Source organism: Dermacentor andersoni, chromosome 1 (genome assembly GCF_023375885.2).
Source record: "Dermacentor andersoni chromosome 1, qqDerAnde1_hic_scaffold, whole genome shotgun sequence".
NCBI classification, from domain to species: domain Eukaryota; kingdom Metazoa; phylum Arthropoda; class Arachnida; order Ixodida; family Ixodidae; genus Dermacentor; species Dermacentor andersoni.
In genome coordinates this window covers 46,507,642-46,527,585 of record NC_092814.1, presented here as the reverse complement: position 1 = coordinate 46,527,585, position 19,944 = coordinate 46,507,642, and the positions used below count along the sequence as shown (strand labels likewise).

Genomic DNA, 19,944 nt, shown 5'->3' with positions numbered 1-19,944 from the left:
GCGGGCCAGACACGAAATCGTCCCCGCGCACTGCACCGCCACGAGACGACGGCGCTCAACGGACCCAGACGAGCCCCAGGGTGGGGTGGGGGTTGTAGGGGTGAAAAGCAGCGAACGTTCCTGGAACGCTGGCAGAGCTGCGAGACGCGCCTTCGCGGTAATCGCGCGGGAACTTCCCACAAGCGTCCACTCATCCCGCCAGTCAACAGCTACTTTGTGAGCAATGTCAAATCTTGTCTCAGCTCCCTGCAACAGGAGCGACATCGAGCAGACGTCGGTCCCCACGCTTCCGCGAATAACATACGAAGCGGAATTCGCTCGTTCCATTGCAAAGAGAATGTTTTTCAAAATCATACGCGGCAGGGCGATAACGGCAGACTCGACCGTCGCCCACGCTCGACGCGATCGAAGCGTTCGAGACGACGGGAAAGCTACTAGTAATTGCGGAAGTCAGGTGCCGACTTTGCCTGCTCTCTCCGACCACCGACGCCGAATCGTACGTACACTGACTTTTGACGTTCACTGTGACTTTTAGCGTTCACTGAAAGTTCCAGAGCGTTTCACGAGCGAAATAAATGTAAAATGTGCACTCGCGGCTGGAGCACGGTCGTGGTTCCGTGACGCACAATATACCTGCCTCACCGAGTGCTACAATCGCAACAGCTGTACTATAGCAGAACGCACTACTTGCAAAAGAACTTGAGTAGTTAGCATCCTGTGTCATTTGCGCTTCTTGGCGATATCCTTCGACGTTCTGAGAGAAGACATATGCAAACACATTTTACTTGAATATATCTTTCTTTAGAGTGGCGGCGACATCGGCTCGATGCCTCTGCTGTTACAACGAGCGGAGAATTCGTGCAACGTTGTGACATTAGCACAGCGCCGTGAGAAAAAAAAAAAAAAAAAAAAAAACACACAGTACAAAGATTACTATATTAAGTTGTCGGGTTTAACGTCCCGAAACTGCACAGCGGGTTAGGAGGGAAGCCGCAGTGGAGGGCTCCGAAAAAAAGCACGGTACAGGAACGCTTTTGCATTCCGCGCCCATCGGAGTGCGGCCGTCGCGGCGGGAATCGAACCGACGCCCTCGTGTTCAGCAGCATAACACCATAGCCACTGAGCCATTGCAGCAGGTCCTCATAAACATTAGACCCACACAAGGGCAAAAGCAGAGAAGTGGTCCGTTTATCTCTAGTTCTGCATGTCTTTGCACTGTAGCTTTTATTGTTCTATGCATGTGACAAGTAGTTTGCTAAGACGTGGATAAGAAAGTCGAGTGTTCTCCAGTAAAAACGGAACTATCAGCAACTTAATCCTAATCTCTGAGCCTTGGCACGCTCAGAGGGCGCCTCAGTGCGACGTCCTGACCAAGTGACGATAAAAGCAACAACGTGGCCAGATTGAAACACGGAAACGGCCCTCAAGCAGCGAACGGCCTCGCATGTAGGATACCGAGAACAAAGTTCCCGTCACCCTTCAAGAGAGGCCCCGAGCTAGCAGCACCACCGCAGTGAACAAACACACTCCTCACATCACAGCGAACACACTTCTCAGTGAATGACCTGCGACGCATGTTGCGGCAAGCACAGTGCAACATAAGCAAGGTTCACCAACAAGTCGCTGCCACCGACTTCTTTTGGAATGCTTCCGCCCACCAAGGCCGCGTGTGAGGCCCCACGCGCTTGGTGGCGGTAAGTAGACATGGCATGGTCGAGCCAGAAGACCGTTCTACGCGAAGCACATATCTGCGCCTGTGTCTTCTTCGCTTAGTCCTGTCATCTGCGTTGCTTGTACTATAATCGAGTGCCACGTTTTCCTGCCGGTATGCCTTCCCCCGAGGAATCGCTCGCGAGAAGTCGCCTGATCGTTTGTCCAGAATAACGCGTTGCCGGGCAAGTCGATGCGGTTTACTATGCATTCTTCTTAACGGCACGAAACGCTCACACCGTGCAGTGAACAAGAATACGCGCTTGTGTGTGTCGTGTTCGCTGTGTGGTGTGTTTTTTCGCGCCGTTAAAAATAATAATAGTTGGTCGCTATATAGAGTTGAAACATAGGAGGATATGGTTGTAATAGCCTGCCTTGTAGCACAGTTCCCGTTGTAGTTCAGTTCACGTAACTGAACGATCCTGCATTACGACAGAGACACAAAGACGGCAGATGAAATCTGCGCGGCATGCCACCAGAGCTTCAGTTACCAATCGTCAGCGCAGACAGAATTTAGACCGGAGCAGGTGCGGACACGCACTGTTGAGGTTTTGAGGATATATATATATATATATATATATATATATATATATATATATATATATATATATATATAATATTGCCTGCGGCAGACAGGAAAATTCTTGAACTAGATGGCTCGAGGAGGCAGACAATACTTGCAGAATAAATCGCGTATTATAATTGACTGATTAACCACATTTCACTAATTAAGTATTGAACTTATTACTTAAGGGCACAATTTACAAATGATAACCGGTGAGTTCTCAAGGCATTGTCCACTTGGAATGAATTCTGAGGATGGCACCGGATGAGCGGTAATATAGTGTTACAATCAATGAAATACGCGTAAATTACAATCCAGTGCCATCAGCGAAATAAAATAACAAATAAAGACTCCAATCCACGAGAAGGGGGACAGGGGCAATCATCGACCCCCAAAGTTTCCTCGCGACCACTTCCTCAAAAACACGGAAGGTAACGAACGGCTGGCTAGCTTTGTCACGTCGTACCTACAAGACCGATGGGCGACACAGCGCACGAATGCGATAAGGCACCTTGGTGTCAAGAATATAACAATGTTCAAGCAATCGACACCTTAAACCACTCCTCGGTGCCTCACGCAGTTGTTAAACATACGGCACAACGAAAAGCTAGCCGAAAGTAATCTCGATGCAGACGCTCATCGGTGTCAAACAGAAACGCGATTGTCAAATATTGATAAAGTGATCCGTGAAATCACTGCTATCTTCACTTTATTTTAGACAGAAAGGACGCAAGAACATTACCAAAGAAGAAAATTATGAGGAACCGACAATCGTAATTCAAATAGCAGAGGAATTTTAAAGGTCATAAAATACTTATAGTCGGAACAGCTACGTAGTAGCCGTCACGACTAATGAAATAGCTAAACGTTGCGAACTATGCATCATAAATTGTGCGTGATGTCAGTTAACGGCAGGGGCAATTCGACACACTCTGCTCCACGTCGGTTTCCGCACATAACGTTAGCTGCATCAGCAAGCGTGTGAATATACCGCTCGTCAAATTATCAACTACTAGCGGCAAAAAAATATGGGTCCCGAGCGTATTGCATTGGCACGTCACACAGGCCGGCGCGAAGGGGCTCACTTTCCGGATGTCACGGCCCAGCGATTTGAATATATCCCTGCTGAAGAGATTGCGAAAGCTAATGGGTCTGATGACGCATTCGGCACAGCCGACAGACAATGCTCACTCAAACTGCACTAAAGCAGATGTAATACGCCTATGGATGGACAAATTATTCACACAGCATGCAAACGATCGTCGGCCACCAGTCCTGAGGCTGGAACCGCGCGCTTCAGCAGACGCGTTTCACTGTAGTTTAGGACGCTACTAAATGTTGCTGAAGTAAACAGTAGGCCAAAGTTAATCACACTAGTTGTGCGGCGTTGTTTGAATAAAGTCTGAGAGTTGGAACATTTTGAAAAACGACGGCGCACCACGCATTGCAGATCATGAGAGACAGGCGCGGATGGTACGCAACTGCTGCAGACGATAAAGTCGATCAAGCATTAAGCCTAAATATCTCACCTTTGGTCTGTAGAACCATTTCCTCAGGGAGTTCATCGTGCGGCTCTGTGCGTCTTCCTGATCTGCCTTTACTCAGTCCGCCAACGCTTCGCAAATCATAATAGCTATTAGCCCAGCCAACAGCAACTAGAGAACCGGGTCGAAACCGTCGCGACTTTCAGTCACGCCCGCACTCGACCGAAGCCCCTTCAGTTTGCGTAGCTGCTCGCGGAACGGGACGCACAGCACGGGACGCGAGCAAGAAAACAACGCATGCGCGAAGTGCGATGCTCTTTCTACTTAACTTCCGGCTCCGTTTTCAAGACGGATGTACGACAGCATGACGCTAAAATGTATATGACATGATCATTGAACGCACTGATCATAAGCATAATAATGGCAGGCATATTTCTTGTTTGTTAAGTTGATACTAAATTATATATCAATTTTTGTGAAGTGAACTTGTTCTTTCTTGGAATTTAGGCTTTGCGCATCAAGTTCCGTTGAAAAGAAATGGCAACATTGCAGTGCTCTAAATGCATATCTAAATGCAAGGCCTTTGAGATTGTATACATATATAATGCCGGACAGCCGCGAAGAACTGAATGTCGCAATCTTGGAGGCCATACCAACTTGCAATAATTTGAACTTTAGGACTGTCTAATAAAAATGTAATACCTATTTCACTACTTTGAGCTAGCCATGAAACCAACGCAGAACCGTTCGTACATTTATTTGCACTTTTGAAGTCCCATCGAGGACAAAGCATGGAGGAAGGAAGTTTTTACTTCCTCCATGAGGAAAAAGAAACTGAAAGGGGGGGGGGGGGAACTTTCAGGAGTGGCTTTGACAGCGATCAACAGGATCCAATCCAATCTACAAAGCGTTTACTGAAAAGGCGGGCTGCTTCAGTATTTTTCGTCGTCAGAGTGCCATTGTCAGCATGAATTTAGATACTTTTAATAAAAATAATAGCAAAAATGCTATAATTAAGTCAGTTGTACCGGATGTAACAAAATCAGAGCCTTGTATGCTGGGCGTGGACGAGGCTGGAAGAGGACCTGTTTTAGGTGCCGTACATGGATGCTTACTTTTGTTGCCATACGCGTGATCTACATAGCTCTGAATCCCGCATTGGAATAATAGACCCAGAAACCTTTCAAGTGATTCGCTGATGTACCTTCGATCATATTGTAGCTACCGTCAGTCGCGGCAAACTCGGAATTTTGCGTCCTATAGTACATGCTTTGAGTATGAAACAATTATTCTCGACATACACAGTAACACTACACATTCAAGCACTAAATAATATATCACTAATATACTGAAGCATTCAGCGAGACAAGCAGAAAAAGAAAAATAACGTTTTGATTTTATTTACTGTTATGCACGCAGTGCCGTGGGTAGCGTGTTGCAAGTCTAAATTGTAATTGAATCGTTTTGAGTAAGAAGCTTTCGACAAAACTTCGTTAAATATCCCTTATCATCCTGACGTAAACACGTAAGTTTACGCGGATGATATTGCGTTCCTTGTTTCTTCAGATGATATTCAGTCTCATTACGGGACGTAAGATTATCACCACCCTTGAACAGTGGCTAGAAAGAACTTACCCGTCTCTCAACGTTAACAAAAGCGTGGTTCTGGTCTTCCTTTCCGCTAAGGAGTTCAGTGTATATATCTCTCTGTTATCAGAACAAAGTCATCCCCCAAGTTGAAGAAACTAAGTACTTTGGGGTGATTTGTGATAGTAAACTCAATTTGCTACTGCATATTGAGTATGTTGCTGCAAAAGGAGGCAGTTCTCTCGGAATATTGCGACGACTGAGCAATAATCGTTCTGGAATGCGAAGAGACACGCTGCTAATGATATACAGCATGTATGTCAGGCCAATATTAGAATTTGGGTGTGTTCTGTTCTCTGAAGCTGCCGCTTATAAGATTCGTCCCTTTGTTTTAATAAAATTGGATGCACTACACTTTTGGCTTGGCCTCCCCAAATTTCTAGCGAACGCTGTACTGTACCTGGAAGCGCGAGTGCCTTCGTTAATGTCTAGGTTTTGACTACTAACAGCTGAAACCTTTCTGCGACTGCATGAAGCCCATTTTAGAAGACACAAGACAGTGTTTATTAGTCTTGATAGTTTATTTTTTAATGTCCATTGGCCCCATTTTCATGCTTACTGGTGGTCTCTGCACAGGCATTAGTTCAGCCCTTGAACTCCAGCAAATTGTACTACTGTCCCTCTAGAAATTATTTTTGATAATGTCTACCTAAATAATGCAAAATTTTTATCTTTATGAATTCTCAATAGCTTGCTGGGTGATCACTTCAGGCATATTCAGACCAACGTTATAATAGCAACAGATGCCTTGCAGAGCAATGAAAAGGTAGGTGTAGGAATCTTTTCTCATTTGCTAGATGGGTCCCATTCACTTAGGCTTCCTGGTTTTACTTCTATCTATTTAGCAGAATTCTTAGCTTTAGTTTTATCATTGTGGAGATTGAACCCCTCTCTTTCAAAGTAGCTACTATTGTCACCGACTCGCTCTCTCTATGTTGATCACTTACAACATGTAGAGACTAAAAAATTTTGCAAGCATTATATCTATTGGCTCTCTCTCATTTGTATTTCCTTTGTTTAATTAAGGTGCCTCGGCACAAAGGTTTACCTTTGAATAAGTGTGCCGACTCATTAGCGTAGGCTTTCCTCTGTGGCCCTTTAGTTTCTGCTGTTCCTTATATCACTGCCCCTAGGTTTCATAGATTAACAGTGATGAACGAGCTGTATAAATCTAGCCTGGCCTCATGTTCTGCCTACCACCACCTACTATTCCCCTGAAGTCGTAAATTCTGCCCAACATGCAAATTAGAGGTTGCATTTACTAGGGTACGCTTCCGCATCCTGACACTAAATTTCTATATACACAGGGCTGGTTTGGTGGCATCTCCTTCGTGTATAGAGTACGATGAACTGGAAATAATTGACTACTTTCTCCTTGCTTGCCGACGATTTTGCTCAGTAAGAAGGTTGCTCAAGGTCCCTATAAACAAGCTTGGCCTCAGCATGAATGTCCCTGTCCTGCTTTTGTTTGGAGATTCCACATTGGGGTACAGCCACCAGAATGTTTGCACAGTGATGAAAGACTATTCTTGACACCAATCGGCTGCCTTCCTAAAACAGTAAACTTAGGATAACTATTTATCTATTTTTTAGGACACTTTAGCATGATGGCTGCTCCACTTTAAACAGTGAGCAGAATACATGTTTCCTCAGTATTTTCTTTTCTAAACTTCTTTCACTCATTTTCTGCGAACTGCACACTTTTTCTCAAATAAACAAGTGCCATTATTAGAAAATTTATGACTGGGTAAAAAGTGAGGTTACCTTAAAGATGATATTGCTATGCTAACATAACTTCTATTTTTTATTTGTATTCTCACTAAACTACAATATAAAAGTTAGTTATGAAGCACCAGAGCAGTGTAGAAAGCATATGCACAAAAGAATTTGTATTGTTTTTGAATGCAATATTTATTCAAACATATTTTAATTTGTAGAAGGGCACAGCTGTGATCATGAATTGTTTTCACGCAAAGGGGCACTCACCACTTTTTTTCTTTTTGAAAAATGTTTATTGCAGGTCCCATGGTCTATGGAATTGCTTACTGTCCACTTTCAGCAGAAAGTCAACTGAAAGAACTTGGATTTGCTGGTAAGATGTTCCCAAACGAGCAGCGCAAGACTGCTGCAGACATGTACCATTTCTTCTTGTTATTGCCTCACCAGATTCTAAAACTCTTACTGAGGAGAAGAGGGAAGAGCTTCTGAGTTCTGTGGAGAAGTCTTCATTTCTTGGCTTTATGGTGGAAGTCATACCTCCGTCTGTCATCAGTGGCCACATGCTTGATGTGTGAGTGCATATTTGGCAAATCAAAATCCCTCAAGCAAGCATCTGTGCACATGTGCACAAACTGTGCTGGGCTGCAATAATGCAGTCCTTCTATTCCATTGCTGTTTCAAAGCACTTAATTTTGTCCTTGGCTTCAGTAGCTATGTTATTAGCACCAGGATCAGTTTGCACGGCAGATAAAAAAGGAATAAACTTGAACGAAAATAATTATGCTAAGTGGTCATTGCCACATATTCAGAAACTGCTTGTGATTTTGCTGATTGGTAATGTATTGCTTGGTGACCGATGATGGATTCAATGAATTAATGTAGTACAGAAAGTTTGGTAGATGGTATTAGCATTCAGTTTTGCAAAATCATATCCTCTGCTGCTATCTTTCTTCTGTTATTAGTGTTGCAGAGTGACATGTACACCGTAGGTTTCATGTCGCTCTTGTCGTAGCTTTTAGGAAGGCCGAATTTTGTTTTATGCCAAGTGCCCTGCACTAGACCTTTTATCCTAAAAGCATTTTAATGTACACTTTACTAGGGTGATATTGTTGGTGGCTGACGCAGATTGTCTGTGCTTAATTCTGAAAGCAGTGCTTGTGAAAACATCAGATTGGATGCAAACGTTATGGCAGTTTTGCAGATAATAAATTAATCAATTTTGTAAGTGTGCTAAGCATAATGGCTGAAGGTACACCTTATAAAAGTGTACACCTTTTGGGGCATACCCTGTCCCAAAACAACAATCGTCATCTGTTTTGCTTGCATTTAGTTTCTTGAAAACTCTGTGCTCGCTACTTTCCTGTCAAGAATGCTATGCCACGATGATAATACACATGCTTTTCCTGACCTGGAAGTATTAGGTACACAGCATTAAAGGAAAAATCACTCAAGATAGGTGATGATTATTATTTGGAGACAAGGTAAGCCCCAAAAATTTCAATCTTTGTTAGAGTGCTGTGGGCAGCTTTTGCTCGAGGAGGAAGCCAGCCGCTCTTGTTCAAGTTCCTTCATAACAAACTTGTCACTTTATGGTCTCAAGCTAACGTTTGTGAAAGACACTGCATGGGCAGAACATTTGTAGCATGCTTTTTGAAGGCAGAAGTCCACCTGTAAGCAGATCACATCCTCTACCTCTTTTTAACTTGTGATCACGTGTTATGATGCATGAAATAGTTGATACAGATTGACTATTTCCACAGCAAATGGATGTAACTTCTGCTTTTCTATGGTAGGACAAAGTACAGTTTGAATGCAATCAGCCATGACTCTGCCATTGGTCTCATTCAGCAAGCTCTGGATGATGGTGTACAAGTAGCAAAAGTAAGCACTTGCTCTTACCTATGTTCTATGTGTGAAACATGTTTCATATTAACTCGATAAACTGCTTCAATAAAATATACCATATGCCATTAGAATGGCATGTAATACATTCATGTTTACTGGTGCATACTGCTGGCTATGAGAAAGTATGTTCTGTTGTTTAGGTTCCTTAAGGTGCTCAAATATATTGAGAAACTGGTTTATCAGCATTGTGTCATCACGCACTCACTGAGTAGTAGACAATCTGCATATTTTCCCACATATTTTACTTTATTAGTGGGGAATTTTATTGTGTTTAGTTCACCAGAACTGTAGCTTCCTTCAATGTCGCCTTCCAGGAAGCACCAGTATTGAAAAATATGTTCTCAAATTATGTGGTGAAGTACATTTATATTCTAGTTAACATTTATCAGCATTATGAAAACAGTGCTTTACTGATAAGTAGCTAGAACATCAACGCTTCTCAGCATGGATTTTGAGGGTGTATTACTCAAAACTGTATCTAACCACATGTTTCCTGCTAAAGAGATTAGACTTCATTTCTACTCGGCTTCAGTTCGGAATTAGCACACGTGCCTTTAAGTGAATAATTACAAAGTTAATTTGGGAAACTTTAGGGATTAACTATAATTTCACCAGACTTGTACGCGTTTCAGAAAAAAAGTGTGAATTACAATTTCAATCAAAAACGTAATTGATTACAATTAGCAATTACTTCCCCGCGAAAGTAACTGGGCAATTACTAAAAATAAAATGAGCTGGCCTGGCTCTTTGAGCCCGTTGTTGCAGCCCTTCATGCATTGTTTAAATTCACCAACCATTGTTTTCAAACTTTTCATCACTGCTCTTACCTCTTTTTCTTCTAAAGACATCAACACTGATACAAAAAACTCAGTAGATGTGCTCGCTGGAAGTAACAGTGGTATGTTGCATATGAACACTTGACACACAAGATTGTGATTGCATAATTCCCTATTGCTCGCTATCTAGATCCTCCTGAAGAGTAGCCTTTCATTGATGTTGAAGCATGGAGAAGACGCTCCTGTTATGGAAAAGCTGAAAATATTATCCGCAAGTGATTTGCTGGAAAGAATTTGCAGCGTCGTCGATAAAACACACTTGTGCGCCGAGTTCCTTATCAGCTACCAGCAAGAAACGTTGCTTGGCCGCAGCGGGTGTCGCTGCTCACGTGGTTTCTTTTCAGTAACTTAAAAGCTCAAGTACAGAGCAATAAACAGAACAGTATTCTGCAGCTGCTGTGTTGCGTCACTTCAGTGACGACGAGGATGGAATCAAGGCCACCCGAGTTTGACAAAACAGCAAGCAGTTGTGATGCCTACCGCGTTTGCCTTGAGGCTTACATTGAAGGCAACGATATTAAGGACTCATCGAAGCGCCGGGCGCTTTTGGTAGCATCGCTCAGTGACAGCGTAGTTCGAGTTCTTCAGGGACAATGCCTGTCAACGCCCGTGAACAGCTTAGAGTACGACAAAGTTGTGAAGGTGTTAGAAAAGCACTACAGCCCGCAAGTGAACGAGACGGCGGCAAGTCACGCATTTTTCATACGGAAGCAAGAAGAGGGCGAGACAGTTAAAGACTTTGTGGCCGACTTACGACGTCTTGCGAAATATTGCAACTTCGGCAGTTTTTGGTATCTGAGACAACGATGCCAGGCGGTTCCTGCTGATGCAAAGGAAGCTGAGGAATTCGCAATGCCTTCAGAAACGGCTGACCGTAACGTCCGTTCCATGAGGAATGCAGATGGCGAGAAAGACACTAGCAATGTGCTCTTCGTTCAACGGCGTCGTGGCAGGGGACGAAATACTGACAGCGGGTACGATAGACGAGACCCACGCCCTTCGTGCTGGAGATGCGGCTCAAGTCATTTGGCACACGAATGCCAACATGTCGGGAAGGTGTGCCGGAAATGCGGCACTGGAGGACACTTGGCGAGAATGTGCCAACGCCGGCGCAACAACCAACAGGGATCCTACGCGCTCAACGAACTGTCCGATAAGGAAGACAGCGGGGAAGAAATGCTTTTCGCCCTATTCACTCAGAACAATGCTGACCAGAAGATGCGACCAATGGAACGAAACTTGGTCTGGGGCGGCAGGACACTGCGGATGCTGATCGACACAGTGTCATCCGTCAGTGTTCTTCCAAAAATTGTCTTTAAGAGGCACCGTAAGTGGTGGCCTGGGCTAGAAAAAATGCCACTTCGATTGGCCTGCTTCTTGGGGCCTCTTCCAGGGCTCGGCTGAGTCGCCATGAGGGCAAGACACAGCACAGCACAGCAAGACACAAGTGGACAGTTCGCTCGTGGTAGTCGACTGTGACGGACCACTACTGTGCGGTAGAAACACAATTCAAGCTTTCCGCGAAGCCGGCTTGTCACTCTTCGAAGAACAGCCTCTACAAGGCGTTCACGCGCTGCAGTCTGAAGACTGCATAAAATATCTGCTTGATGAGTTCTCAGACTTGTTTGAAGACCGGCTGGGCTGTTGCAAAGGTCCGCCTGTGAAGCTGCACAAGAAAGAAGGTGCAGTGCCACGGTTTTTGAGGGCTCGTTTGGTGCCGTTTGCGCTTCGCAAAGCCGTGTCCGCGGAAATTGACCGCCTCGTTCAGCAAGGCGTTTTGTCGCCGGTGAGTGTTTCCGAGTGGGCTCTGCCTGTTGTACCAGTGGTGTAGAAGAATGGGGACTGTTAAGAACGGCCCAGCTGAGGTGCAAGTTTCGCCAGCCATTTGCGACAGCGGCGTAAACTTTCCTGGAACGCCACCGCAAACCTCTAGCCACGGCGTCACTAAGTCGACTTTGTGTGGAGAACAATGCGTGCGTCCTCGACTCTCCGTCGCTGGAGCCAAGATGAGTTCGACGAAGCAGGCTTTGTGCCGGAACACGACACCGCCTACCCGGTCTGCCACGAGTGGGGGAGTCCCCGAGGGAACGTAGTTCGAGGCCCTTCCCACGCGCCGTTCAAGACGCAAGACAATGGGCAACCGGCTGCGCTGCGGGGGTCAGCTCGGTGAATAAAAGGCGCCTTTCCTGAAGTAAGCCCCGAGTTCTACAAAGTCCGTCTGACGTCGGTTGAGGACCATGAACCTTGCGCAAAGAAGTGTGTGTGTGAGTGTGTGTGTGTAATCCCTCGCGCAGAGAGGCAACTTGTTTACGATGACTGGTCGAGCGTTTCCCTCACCTTGGGATCGAGGGAGGACCGAGTGTTTATAAACCGCTGTTGTGCGGCTGCTCAGTGTACTTTCTCTCGCAGTCATGCTAGACTGATGAACTGCAATGTCCTTATGTAGATACTGTAAATAAACCCATATTCCTTGTTCTCGATGAGAAGCAGTCCTTCCCTTCAACAATGTCCTCAGCGTGGATAAGTTGGACGACGGCATGGGCCAGCTACCTTCTAATTCATGCCCGACTCCAATCTTAACAACTGGTTACGAGCGAGGGGATTGAGCCCCCAATCCTAACAGGACATCAGGCTGTGCGGCGATTTTAAACTCACCGTGAATCCCGCCACTCACCTGGAGCAGTACCCGTTGCCAAAGGTGGATGACATTTTTGCTGCGCTCTACGGGGGAGAAGTATTCACAACACTGGACTTGCGGAATGCTTATAACCAGCTTGCTTGACAAAGAGGCTAAAAAGATAACCGTCATCAACACGCACCAGGGCTTATACTCGTACAACCGATTAGCCTTCAGCATCTCGTCTGCTCCCGCACTGTTCCAGCGGCGCATTGAGTCGTTATTGCGGGGCTTACCAAGAGTGCGCATATACTTGGACGACATTATAATTGCCGAGAAACAGCATGACACGTCGACGCTTCGACAAGTGTTGCAGAGACTGCGGGACAGTGGCCTCCATCTGAACAAAGCCAAATGTCGGTTCCGGCAGAAAGAAGTGCAGTTTCTGGGGCACAAGATTGATGCAACCGGCCTTCACCCGCTGCGTGACAACCTCGAAGCCGTAACAGCTGCGCCAAAACCAGATTCGGTAAGCCAACTTAGGTCGTTTCTGGGGTTAATAACGTATTACTCAAAGTTTTTGCCTAATTTGGCTACGACCCTGGCTCGGCTCTATCGGTTGCTGGCGAAAGGTCAATGCTGGAACTGGAAAGAAGAGCAGGAAAGAGCTTTTGAGGAAGCAAAGCGTGCCTTGTTAAAGGCAAATTTTCTGGTTCACTGCGATCCGCAGAAGGAATTGCGACTAGAGTGTGACGCTTCATCAGATGGTTTAGGCGCAGTATTATCTCACCGCATTGAGGGCGTGGACAATCCGATAGCATTTCGTTCAAGAACGCTGACGTCAGCAGAACGCAATTATTCACAAATAGAGAAAGAAGCGCTGGCCTTGGTGTTTGGAATTTCGAAGTTTAGCGATTTCCTTTCACGTTAGTAACGGATCACAAGCCACTCACCGGGCTCTTCCACCCAGACAAACAGATTCCGCAGATGGCGGCAGCTCGAATTCAGCCTTGGGCGCTCCTATCAGCATACCAATACAATCTGGAATACCGCAAGGGACTGCACAATGGTAACGCGGACACTCTTAGTCGCATACCTTTGCCAGGGGATCATGAACGCGGAAGTCAAGCGGTAATGGAATATGTGCTCTACACGCAGGGTTTAGATGCAAGTGCCCTTCCATCTGAACAGATAATTGCTCTGACCGAGGAGGACGGCACACTGCAGCAAGTCAGGGAATGGATCGAGCGTGGCTGGCCATGACATCTTGCCAAGGAGCAGCAGCATCTGCTTCCGTACTTCACCCGCCGAGGCGAGCTCGTCGTGAGCCATAGCCTCATTTACTGGGGTCATCGTGTGGTCGTGCCGGAGACAGCCCGACAGTGCTTATTGAACGAGCTGCACAATACGCACCCAGGAATCAGGGCCATGAAGAGGCTTGTGCGTACATTATTCTGGTACTCCGGATTAGACAATGACATTGAAAGGTTGGTGAAACGCTGCCCCCAGTGCGTGCAGTGTAGGTCGATGCCTGCGGTGCAAGTTCCTTCCCCGTGGCCCAAGACAGGAAAGCGGTGGTACCGATTGCATATGGATTTTGCAGGCCCTGTTGATGGTTACCTTATATTCATCCTAGTTGACGCGGGAACCAAGTGGATAGAAGCAACGCCTGTGAAAACAGCGACAACAGACACAACTGTTCAGCTGCTCAGAGAAAGTTTCGCCCGTTTTGGTATTCCGCAGTGTGTGGTGTCGGACAACGACCCCCAGTTCTCGAGCACGGCAATGGCAAAGTTCATGCAGGAAAACTGCATACGCCACGTCAGGACGGCACCTTACCATCCACAATCAAATGGATTAGCGGAGCGAGCTGTGCGAACAATAAAAGAGGGTCTCGAGAAAAACAAACGCAGCACATTACAGGAACAGCTGCCCCGTTTTCTGTTCCGTTACAGATCAACGCCTCTCGAAAGTGGTAAATCACCCGCACAACTACTCATTGGATTCCAGCCCCAGACAAGGCTGTCTGCCCATTTCCCAGAAGGCGAGGTACCTGCAGAGGCTGACACAATCCAGGAATAGTTTTCGTCATCCAATACACAACCACTGTTCCCACCTGGCAAGCGCATCTGGGCCCGCCAATTTCAGCGAGGGCGAAAATGGCTACCAGGGACTGTGATAGCGACAAAGGGGAATCGCATAGTAAGGCTTGAGACACCCCTGGGAATACAGCGCCGTCATGTGGATCAGTTGCGGACACGGCCAGCGGAGGCGACAACGCGAAGGGAGAATGCAACAACGCTCGACCGCAGCTCAGCGGAAACGCAGCTGGCCGGGGAGACTCAAGAAGCAAGTGCAACTGTGCACAACAGTCCAGCGACTCCCCAGCCGGCCACAGAGACTCGACAAACGAGTGCATCGGAAGCGGGCCCAGTGCACCTTCGCCGCTCAACACGACCAAGACGCCTGCTGGAGCAACTGGGCTTTTGAAGGGGGAAGAGATGCAGTGTCGTCGATAAAGCGCACTTGTGCGTTGAGTTCCTTATCAGCTACCAGCAAGAAACGTTGCTTGGCCACAGCGGGTGTCGCTGCTCATGTGGTTTCTTTTCAGTAACTTAAAAGCTCAAGTACAGAGCAATAAACAGAACAGTATTCTGCTATTCTGCAGCTGCTGTGTTGCGTCACTTCAGAACTTCCAAAGTGGCCATTGGTGTTGAGTCATAGCAACACCGGTTCACTTCGTCGGCCAACATCTGGTGAAGCTACTGCCAGCCTTCTCCGCTCGTTAGCCATTTAGACTGAAACCGAAGAATTGTAAGGGACGCCAGCAGAAGTTTGCATTGCTCGAAAAAGGGGTTAAATGTGTAATGTACTTAAAAATATAACTGCCTATCATTCAGCCGTCAAAATACTGTTTTTGTTACAATCGCAAGATAAATGTAGGCGTGTCACATATCATGCAGACAGACAGGAACACGTACATTTAATGTCCGAAAAGTTGTCTATATGAGAAAAATCATTGATTGCGCTAAGCAAACTATTGAGTAGCAACTCCTACCGCCTATGGATGCCTCTTAAAAGCGCCTCCAAGAGAGGCGTGCAAAACTGGTTTGCCTATCGAAAGAGGCACACCCATGAGGCTGCTGCGTTTTATAACTACAGGCGTTCTACTGTAGTCCCTGCCAAATGCAACTGCTAAAAGCTGCATATCTTGTTAGAGCTTGTCCTGGTTACAACTGGTTACAAGTGATGGGTTACTGAAAAATCAAATTGAGTTACAGTGACTGTTACTGAGTAATAAAGTAATCATTGAATTACAAAATCACGAAGTAAATAATTACATGTAGTTTGTTACATACAAGTCTGCATCTAACTGCAATTATAGTGCAGGCAGTATTTGCCTGTCCTAGTAATCCAGCTGATATCAGAGATTCTCAATATGTGCCTTAGGAGATTTTACTGCAGAAGCGGTTTTTCCCAAGGTCTCTTGCACATAGAAACAACGTCCTTGCTCAGCATGGCTCATCACAGGGCAGCACACATATAACGAGTTGGCAAATAGGCATAGCCATCTAACTACTGCTACAAGAGCGCTGGTCACTGGCTCTGTTCTCTACAGAATTACACAACAATATAACAAACACAACCAAAAAAATTGTACAGAAACCATTGATGATGATAGTTAGTTTAAGTGAATAGGCGAATGCTTCTAGAAAGCTATTCACATTTTTAAAGGAATGATGCACTTGAAGGTGCATATTTGTTTCAGTTAGGACATTTAGGTAGCATCTGTTGTTTCAGTGCGTAATTTCATAGAGAACAGAGGTATTAACCAGTACATCTGCAGCTGTGCTGAAGCCTTCTCTTGCAGGCGCCACTGGCGGAGAGAGTGACGAGAAAAGGGCTGTTTTTACTGAGTGCTAGATTGCAGCATCTAAACCTTCAGGCACTGCAAAGCTGTCATGCAACAGCATGTGCCGGTAGGTCAGGTTGTTTGCTGACACATTCAACGTTTACAGATGATGTTACGAAATACCTGCCGCGGTGGCTTAGCGGCTATGGTGTTGCGCTGCTAAGCATGAGGTCACGGGATCAAATCCTGGCCGCTGCCGCATTTCGATAGGGGCGAAATGCAAGGATGCCCGTGTTCCGTGCATTGGGGGCACATTAAAGATCTGCTGCTGGTCAAAATTAATCCAGAGTCCCCCACTACGGCATGCCTCGCAATCAAATCATGGTTTTGTTCCGTAAAACCGCAGAATTCAATTCAATGTTACAAAACCATGTTTACGACGAAGCCGAGTTATGCGTTCACATTGTCGCTTATTGCGCATTTTCACAACCTCCATTAGAGTGCTGAAAGTTTAAATGAAATTTCACGAAAATTATATCGAAGGATATAATTTGTGTAGGCATTCAGCAACGAATGCCAACAGCATGCATCTTATACATCGGCACCTTTGTGTCAGCAGTGAAAGCCCAACCAACAACCATGAAAACTGATGAAAGAGCCAAAGAAATCTATGTGCTTTACTAATCGCACTGCAACAATTATGTGCTGTCAAGCATATCATTTCTTTAATAAACCCAATTGACTTCTTTGGCTCTTTCTCCTGTTTTCCTACTTATACTTTCTCTGCTAAAGGCACTTGCTCTCACGCAACCGTGTTGCGGGACGCATTTGTCGCCAACTATCTCTTTGAGACGTATGCGCTGTCGCACGAGAGCTTTGTGGTGTCTTAAGGTCTAGATGTTGTGGTCGGTGGTAGCCCTGTGTTGTGTTTCTCTGGGCTGATGGTTGCAAGGCGCATTTGTTGAAGTCCACTGCACATCTCTTGTTGATATGCGGCAAAATGTACTCTGCTTCCATGAATAATACACATTTTAATGCCATATACTTCCATATCTCTTCGAGACTGCTTACACTGTCCTGTGGCATTCAGTGGCCGCAGCTTCTGCGGTAACCCAGTATAGTTCAGAAATTAAATTGTCCTAAATTTTCTTAGGTCTGTTTCCAAATACCAAAAAAGAATCACCTTGTGTATGCGTGTGTTTGTAGGGAAGGGAAGAAGTGGGGAGGGGGGTAGACGCAATTGTACACATTGCTCCACAAGGAAGAATGTGTATTTAAGATCTGTAGATTCTCACTGGCATAGCCTGGTGTGTGCTTTACACATCAATCATAACCCTGTATTTTCAGATGCGTTGCAGGGATGTACGTGTGTAGAGTGCATGGGTACAGGTGACGGTCATTTGCCCGTTTTACACTCAGTACAGTCCAAGAGGCACAAAAGCAGTTGTGAGCGTTGTGAGCTTCAGGCACAAGATCATCCATGTTTCTATATTTTGGCGACAGGCCTGTGGATTGGGATTTTCGGAAAGCATGATCATATCTCACAGTGGCCCAGCCGAAAGGGCTCTATTGACTCCTTTTTGCAGTGCAGTTTGCTCTAGAGAAATGAGATGGCAATTTCAGCACTGCGCTGCATGTTGCCTCGCATGAAATTCCATGAAAACGAAAGCATTACCATGCCTGCCCTGCTACTATGTGATCAACTGCTAGAAATGCAACTGGGTGTTCGCTAATGCACTGTGCTCCATCCATGCTTCAACATCTGGAACGGTAAAGGGAAGGCGTGTGCAGTGGTTGTTTGCAAAAAATAGTGACTTTCATAATAAAAAATTTAATGAATATGTGTGATTAAGTCCACGGACCGCTTCTACATAAAGAATGTCTGTGTTGCCGTCCACCATTTGCGATGCGTGGCTTTCTTCGAGGATAAAAAAATTAACTCTTTTGCCATTGTTGTATCGCTAACCTCCAAGGAAAGGACTTCAAGCACGGAACGGAACGTTGGCGAGAATTAGTGCTGCTCGTTACATAGTGGCAAAGGGAGTAGCACCGCTTCCTAGCATAGTAAGTTTCTCGCACTCTGTCGACATGCTATCTACGCTCTACCTCCATCCACCCCAACACACATGCAAACTTACGCCCATCATATCACCCACGTATGAAGAATAAGTTAATGGACTCCCTCTTAAATCAATGCACCGAAGCATGGGTGACAGCGACTTACACTGACTACACATGAATGTTCGAAGCTGAACGTTTCGTGACAGTCCACACACTAAGCGAGTGACTAGCGATATTACATCTTTGCTACAAAGCAAAGTACAGATCATCTACATCTCTACATTCCAAGCCCTTATGTGCAGCAAGGACAAACCTATCGCAACTGAGCACACCTGCGAGCGATTAGGCAGAAAATAAACAATCAGATAGTGACTGCACCAAAGAAATTTATGGAGTCAGTTGGAAACATGACAAACTGCTGCTTTAAAGTGATTGCCAAATAAAGAATGAAGATTGACCACTGATCCTGATTAATTCAAAAGCGGAAAGTTTGGACAACTTGGAAAAAATTTCTAGCCTCTGAAGCCCGTGTCCTCTGAAGCTGTGACCAAAGCTTCGTGTTGTCCACCCAATGACAGTCTACAACATCCACCATAACAGAGGTTGCTGAGCCACACTGCGGCATCATGCACATCCATTAGAAGTACGGATGCAATGGAGGCAGCTGAGGCAAGCAATGGACGCATCACCACGTGATCAAACATAGTGGCACCCATGAGATCTTTGGAACAGGGTCAGATCTATATAAAGCCCAAGTCTTGCCCACACCCTCCTAGCCTTTGTTAGGCTTGTGCTTTTGAATATGGCATAGTTCTCTGTGTTGCTGATGGCAAGCTGCTCTAGAATGTTTGGGCACCCCAGCAGCTTTTGCATTTTGTTTCTTCATACTTTTCTTTTTCCAGGTGTATGTAGACACAGTAGGCCCACCTGAAAAGTATCAAGAAAAACTACAGGCACTTTTTCCTGATATAGATGTCACAGTGGCCAAAAAGGCAGATGCTACGTATCCCATTGTTAGCGCAGCTAGTATCTGTGCCAAGGTGAGATACTAATTATTACACCATTTTTTTTGTTATCTGTGGTATTTTGGAATGTACCTATACTGTGCACCAGTATGAAAAGGAACACTTAATCTGTGTTTAAACAGTGATACCTGTAAACATTTAAGTGAGAGCCTCACTCACTGCTATTTGCTGTATACATAGTTGTGATAAAGAGTCTCTTACATGCAACTTTTTCATTTGGAGAGCAACAAGAAGGAAAATTACAGGATTTAAATGCAAATCTGGTGTTTGCCCTCAAATTGGCAAACTGTTATGTCACATGCAGCATACCAGATTATTTTTTTCCTTCCATGATCCAGCTATTCTGTCTTCTTTACAGTGCAATTTTCCATAAATACCTGGAGGAGCCTCTGTGTTCCAAAATATATTTAAGTGTTACTGAGTTTAGAAGTTCTCATCACTAACCTGTAACATTCATTTACTGTTCATCATTGCAGTCATTATTTTAGATGCAGAAGGGAAAATGCATTGTTACATCCCTAT

At 45.4% G+C, this 19,944-nt stretch overlaps 2 protein-coding genes across 3 annotated transcripts in view; one reads left to right on the top strand and one right to left on the bottom strand.

The window, feature by feature from the left end:
- The window catches only part of LOC126543951 (lateral signaling target protein 2 homolog), a 68,669-nt gene extending 64,635 nt beyond the window's left edge, over positions 1–4,034 (bottom strand). Inside the window, exon 1 of the mRNA XM_050191112.3 lies at positions 3,805–4,034. Within this exon, the coding sequence (XP_050047069.1) occupies positions 3,805–3,840 (36 nt within the window). The 5' untranslated portion in view covers positions 3,841–4,034. The remainder of the gene's footprint in view (positions 1–3,804) is intronic.
- A 614-nt stretch (positions 4,035–4,648) lies between these two features.
- The window catches only part of LOC126543955 (ribonuclease H2 subunit A), a 58,362-nt gene continuing 43,066 nt past the window's right edge, over positions 4,649–19,944 (top strand). Inside the window, exons 1-5 of one of the 2 annotated variants that reach the window (XM_050191116.3) lie at positions 4,649–4,853; positions 7,427–7,498; positions 7,573–7,696; positions 8,919–9,006; positions 19,300–19,437. In XM_050191116.3, coding sequence (XP_050047073.1) covers positions 4,727–4,853; positions 7,427–7,498; positions 7,573–7,696; positions 8,919–9,006; positions 19,300–19,437 — 549 coding nt within the window. In that variant the 5' untranslated portion in view covers positions 4,649–4,726. Of the gene's footprint in view, positions 4,854–6,100; positions 6,173–7,426; positions 7,499–7,572; positions 7,697–8,918; positions 9,007–19,299; positions 19,438–19,944 lie in introns of those variants that run through there. The other variant, XM_055061435.2, reaches the window with a different exon arrangement.